Raw genomic sequence first — 6,601 nt, forward strand, 5'->3', positions numbered from 1 at the left:
ACCTCGGTTTTTCTTAGCTGTGTGGCCTCGGGTGAGTGACTGAATGCTCTGATCTTTGTGATCCTTATCTATACAGTGATAATAATGCCTACCCTGAAGGTAGTCTAACTGGTGGAGTGAGGTGGCATGGATGCAGTCGGTACTTTGTGGATCAGGGCAGGATATAGACCACCAGGGAGATGCGTGGAATGGAATGTCGTGTGGGAAGCTCCAGCAGAGTGCTGGCACAGAGCCGGGCCTCTGGAAATGCCAGGCCCTTTCTCTGGAAGGAAGTGAGTCAGGCTTGGGGGTGGCTGCATTTCCTTCGATCTCTGGCTGCCATGGGGAAGTGGGAAGGGGGACTGTGGTGGACCACCTTGAGCTGCTGACATTTCCATTGTGGTGGGATGAGGGTTGAAACCACTCAGCCCAGACTGAGGACTGGGATTTGAAAGGAAAGCCATTTACCTTTAAGGCAATTGTCCTAAATGTCAAGGCAGCAGCAGGCTATTCTGTCAGTTCTTTTCATTGAGATTACAAAGCGGCCCGCAGACAGCATGCTGGCTTCATAGATTTGGAAACAGGAGAAATAATTACATGCAAAAACGTTGGAACAGATGCTTTTTCCCTCTGGACCCGTTTTTGTTCCTCTTCTAAACAATGGTAGGTGGACTTTGCAGGTTTGAGCTCACCTGCACCCTCCTGATATATGGATAGGCTGCAGGGAGGTAGGGAGGGAGTGGGATTATGTAGTCAGCTCTGAGCCGCAGGCGTGGTAGGAACAGCCTGGAGCTCAGTGGGTCTGGGCTTGGCTTTTCAGTGAGAGAGCTGTGGGGTTCTGCAGCTGGAAGGACCCTCATGGATAGACCTGGCCCCTGTCCTTCATTTACCAGATGAACAGTCAGAGAGCCAAGAGGGGACATGACCTGTTCAAAGATGCAGAGATCAACAGTGACAGTCCTGGAACCAGAGCCACAACAGACTCATTGCCAAGTGCTTCTTGTATTGCACCTGGCATTACTTTGAAGGAGCTGAAATGTGTTTGTTAAAAACATTTTACTGAACTTCATTTGTTGACACAGTAAATGCAGAACCAAAAAGGGTGGCAGTTAAGATATGGGAACTTTGCATGTTACCTTCAGGGGTCATCTGTAAATAATCATTTTGGTGGGTTGAAAATCTTGAGTGTTTGGATGATGACAATGATGATGAGGCTAATGACTCTGAGAATGGTGATAATAATGGGGGTGGTGATGGTGGTGATGACATGACAACAAGGATGATGTTGACCCAGTGGTCCTGCTGATGGTGACTAGGACGGTGATGATTGTGACGCTGATGATGGCATCCATGATGGCGATGACGATGGTGATAAAAATGATGACGATGATGATATGATGACATCTGATGTTTTTTGAGGGTTGGTTCTGAGCCTATCACTAGTATAAGCATTTTGTACATTTCAGGTCATTTAATCCTCATAAAACCCTATGACTTAGGTGCTATCCTTATTATTCCCATTGCTTTGTTGTTAGGTGTGTCTAATCAGCTCTGACTGATATAAATCCTTTGTACAACAGAATGAATCCCAGCCCGGTCCTGGGCCTTCCTCACAGTCCCTGCTGTACTTGAGTCCATCACCGTAGCCACTGTGTGAGTCCATCCCATTGAGGGTCTTCCCCTTTCTCACTGTCCCTGTACTTTACCAAGCCTGATATCCCTCTCCAGGGACTGGTCCCTTCTAATAACATGACCAAAGTATGTGAGGTGAAGTCTGCCCATTCCCTGGCCATTCTCATTTTCAAAGTTAGGAAACAGTCAAAGCACCTTGCCCAAGGACACACAGTTGGTAAATGGCAAAGCTGGCCTTCAGATAGAAAAAATACAATGTGTTTTGTGCTTATTATGTTCTGAGCTTTATGGTGGGTGTTTTCCTTGTGTGGCTCTGATTTTAGTCTCCCAACTCTTCATAGGGTGGGTACCATTATTTTCCCTACTTTATAGATAAAGGAACCATAACTCTCAGTTTTTGCAGTGACCCGTCCAAGGATCCATAGATATTAGGGGAGGCAGCAAGAAGCCCATGCAATGAAATGAAGTCCTGCTCAGCTCATTGTTCAGGGCTGCCCATGTCCTCCACCGTCCAACATTCTCCTACACTCCATGTCTTTTATGCGAGGCCCACACACTGCATGACTGCTTCCCCTCTCATACCTGCAACACCCCAATCTCCTCCCAACTGATCCTCCCCTCTCCAGCCTGCGCCTTCTTGCCCATGTGCCTTGCACATTCATAGGAGCCCTTCTAAAACCTAGGGCCATCCTTTAATGGTTTCCATGCCCACAATTAATCTCTGATTCAGAGTTGTCATGCAAGGCTCTCTTTGAGCAGGACCCTGCCTGCCTCCCTACCACCTTTTCCTGCTGCATCCCCAGCACCTTACAACCCAGACAAGCCACTCCACCACCAGTTCTTCAAGTAGGCCTTGCAGTTCCTCAACTAGGCCCTGCAGTTTCCATTTATCTGCTAACACCATGCTGACGGCAGGAACTTGGTCAAAGGCTGCTGAAGAATGAATGAATGAATGGATGGATGGGTGGGTGAGTGAATGCATGAAGCCACTGTTTCTTTTGCAATGTAGCTTTAGTAACATTTTTCTTTCTTCTTTTGTGTTTTCTTCCAAGGGAAGTAAAGGAGAGCGTGGTGTAGATGGTGAGGTTGGACAGAAAGGTGACCAGGTAAAAACAACTTAATTTACCATGAACCGTTCACCCTGAAGAAGACCCACGTTTCTTTATTATAGGTAGCTTCCAGTCTACCATTCCTGAAGTCATTCCTTGCTGCTGCTTTGCCTGCAGTAGGGATTTTTAAAGGATCACATTCTCATGGTTTCCATTTTGTTACTTCTGGGCCACAGTCACCACCTCCCATTCCCTGCAATTATCTGAGTAGGCTGCCTTTTCTTTCCTTTATTTAATATTGGAGGCTTTTACCTGGATTGTTTGTTGTTGGCAGAAATGGTTGTTGTTGTTGTTGTTATGTGCCGTCGAGTCGGCCCCGACTCATAGCGACCGCTCCTTGGGTTTCCGAGGCAGTATCACTATGGAAGTAGGATTGCCCAACCTTCCTTCCAAGGAGTGGCTGGTGGGTTTGAACCACCAGCCTTCTGGTTAGCCGTCAAGTGCCTTAGGCACTATGCTACCAGAGCCCCTAATAGCAGCACTAAATAACTAAGCCATCACAAATGTCCCTTTCTTTCTTCTCCTCCCTCCCATCATTTCTCAAGTGTCTCTTGCATGTCTTTTACAAAGCGAGGTGAAACACTTTGCAGATACCACCTTTTCTGATCCTTGTCCATCTAGCCCCGGCTGGACCATGTCCCCAAATGCATTGTAGGATGGCTCAGCTTCCAAGTGCTTCTATAACACAAATATCACAAATGGGTGGCTTTAAGGAAAAGAAATTTATTCTCTCTCAGTTCTGGAAGGTAAAAGTCCAAATCAGGATCTCAGCCATGTTGGTCCCTTCCTTGTAGGCAGTCTCCTTGGCTGTTGATGATCTTCACGTGGTATCTGCCTTCCCCCATGTGTCTATGTCTATACTGTTCTTTATGTAACTCAAAGTGATTAGATTTAGGATCCATCTACACCGGTATGATTTCCACTGATTGATGAATTGCATTAGATTTCATTATGTAAGGTAATTACATCAAATGTAAAGGAATTACATTATATTACATCCAGGGGTTTAGGGGTTAGGATTCCAACACAATCCCACCCACAGCATAGGATAATGCCAATGTTGACATGCCGCTCTTTCTGTGGGACAGAAAATGCCCCTGTTATCTTCTCCTGATGTTGTTGTTGTTGTTGTTATGTGCCGTCGAGTCGGCCCCGACTCATAGCAACCCCTCCTTGGGTTTCCGAGGCAGTATCACTACGGAAGTAGGATTGCCCAACCTTCCTTCCGAGGAATGGCTGGTGGGTTTGAACTGCCAGCCTTCTGGTTAGCAGTCAAGTGCTTTAGCCACTGTGCTACCAGAGCTCCTGCTAATTCTGCACACTCCCAACTCCCTGGCCTGCAGCAGAATGTCTGCTACTTCAATCTGGTTATTGTTCTTCTCTGCCTTCACTACACGGTGCTTTTCTCTTTCTCTCTCCCTTTTGCCCTTCCCCTTTTCTTCTCATTCTCCTCTGCCTCTCCCCACCATACTCATTGGAAACCTACTCTATCCCATGCCCCATGCCAGGTTGTAAGTGATGGGTAAGCCCCTAACAACACATGGCTTTCAGTTCAGTGTGGAAGTGAGGCACATGAATAAGTCATCCAGAAATGGCAATATCAGGGATATGCTCAGAGTCTGGATGATGCCCAGCCCACATTCCATCTGTGTTTTGAAAATGAAAATGTGTTTGGAGGCATTCTGTTGTTGTTGTTATTTGCCGTCGAGTCAAACCCAATTCATAGCGACCCCTCCTTGGGTTTCCGAGGCAGTATCACTACGGAAGTAGATTGCCAAACCTTCCTTCTGAGGAGTGGCTGGTGGGTTTGAACCGCCAGACTTCTGGTTAGCAGTGAAGTGCCTCAGGCACTATGCCACCAGAGCTCCCTACCTGATGTTATAGCCCCATGTTTTCCAGTAGCAGGCTGTGGGGGTGAAGGACAGGAAAATCGTTTCTTCTTTGGTTTGTCGGTTTGTTTTTATAACATTATTGTATAAAACTAGATGCTAGATGCCATGCACTTTGCAGTGCCACTTGTTTGGTTCACTCTGTAATATACAACAGGCTCCTCTCTTCATGGAGAAAGGACCATCTTTCTTAAATTAAGACCCTTGTCATAGTTTGGAGGCCATGGTGTAGTTAGCCCAGCAATCTCCACTGTGGGCATGCATATGTGTGTGTGTTTATTTGTTTTCAGCTTTCAATTATGGAGCACTTCAAAAAATACGTACATACAAAATAGAGAGTATAATAAAATGAACCCTGTGTACCCACCACCCAGCACATTATGGCCTCTCTTGCTTCATCTGTATCCTCAACCACTTCCTCCTACTCTCCTTCCTGGCCCTGCATTATTTTAGACACAGCCCTCGCTTTCAGGGTATATTTATTTTTATAGGTATTGTCAAGTACTTCGTCAACCTATTGAAGCACCAGAGAGAGAGAACAGAGAGGTCATTTTGTGTCCGTGTCTTTAGCCTGTCTCACTAGTCCACAGATAGAGGCGGATTCTGGATTGCTTTCATTTAGTTGTTCCAACTCTGGTTTAAGTATTGCCTCCTGTTTTCCTAGGGTCATCCAGGAATTCCAGGTTTCATGGGGCCCCCAGGGAACCCTGGGCCACCGGTAAGTGTGATTTTTAACCTCCTCCTCTTCAGCTTTGACATCTGAACCCATTTCCATACTTATCAGAGATGGCGTCACAGTGCATCTACTTCTTACTTTATGAGGTGGCCTGGAATCTGCGAGGAGCCCAGCAATAAACTAAAAGTGCAGGACCTGAGGGAAAGTGCAGAGGGGCTTGAGTAGCCTTGGTGGACAGGACGGCATTGGGACTGGGTGCTTTGGCAAGGGTCTTAGTGTCTTAATGCTACTGGAGCAGAAGGACCACCAGTGGGTGGCTTTACATAGCAGAAATTTATTTTCTCACAGGTCATAAGGCTAGCAGTGCAAATTTGGGGCGCTGACTCTAGGGGAAGCTTTGTCTCTCTGTTAGCTCTGGGGAAGCCCCTTGTCTCTTTCAGCTTTTATAGCCGTGGCAGAGTTCTTTGGTTCGTTGGTGGTCTTCCTGTGGTGACTGGCTCCCGTACCTCCCATTTGTGCTTGATGCTGTCTCTAATCTATTCTTTTGATATCTCAGTACTGATTAGCTTAGTCACATATGCTGCATTGTATGGGTTCATTCACATAACAAAGAAACCCCTCTTCCCAAATGAGATTACATCCATAGGAATGGGGCTTACTTAGGACTCTAATACCTAATTTGGAGGGGCACAGTTCAGTCCATCGTAGCAGGAATGTTCAGGCTTGTTTTATATATTTTTTAAGCAGCAAATGTGTGGTAAGCTGTGGACAATTGCAGAGACAGAATGTCAGGTAAAAATGTAGGATCAACGTACAACATTCCCTCTTCCACAAGAACCTGTCCTGGGGTGAGCAGTCTTGGGAATCCGAGAGTGCCGATGTAAACCTACACTTTCCTGGACTTACTATAGTTGTTAACAATAACGCTAACAAGTGCAAATTACTTTCCTTCATTATTACTATTTTAAACAACTTACTATTATTACTTGTTGTTTCTGATAACAAGTGATTATTATATACTTGTTATTATTTGGTATTACTTGTTATCATTATAAAGGAGCTCTGGTGATGTAGTACCTAAGGCATTTGTCTGCTAACCAGAAGGTTGGCAGTTCAAACGAGCCAGCCACTCCATGGAAGGAAGACTGGGCAATCTACTTCTGTAAAGATTTACTGCTTCAAAAACCTAGTGGGGGACACTGTGAGTCAGAATTGACTCAATGGTAGTGAGTTTGGTTTTGTTTTGGTATCATTGTAACTACAAAACGACCATTGACTATTGCCCTGATATAATCTTTAAACCTTAAACCAAAAAT

At 45.6% G+C, this 6,601-nt stretch overlaps 1 protein-coding gene across 1 annotated transcript in view; it reads left to right on the forward strand.

The window, feature by feature from the left end:
- Positions 1 to 6,601, forward strand: part of COL22A1 (collagen type XXII alpha 1 chain) — a 291,312-nt gene that overhangs the window by 229,155 nt on the left and 55,556 nt on the right. Inside the window, exons 43-44 of the mRNA XM_007940570.1 lie at positions 2,664 to 2,717; positions 5,274 to 5,327. Coding sequence (XP_007938761.1) covers positions 2,664 to 2,717; positions 5,274 to 5,327 — 108 coding nt within the window. The remainder of the gene's footprint in view (positions 1 to 2,663; positions 2,718 to 5,273; positions 5,328 to 6,601) is intronic.

This window comes from Orycteropus afer, unplaced genomic scaffold (assembly GCF_000298275.1).
Source record: "Orycteropus afer afer isolate SDZICR_OR568_19922 unplaced genomic scaffold, OryAfe1.0 scaffold00069, whole genome shotgun sequence".
NCBI classification, from domain to species: Eukaryota; Metazoa; Chordata; class Mammalia; order Tubulidentata; family Orycteropodidae; genus Orycteropus; species Orycteropus afer.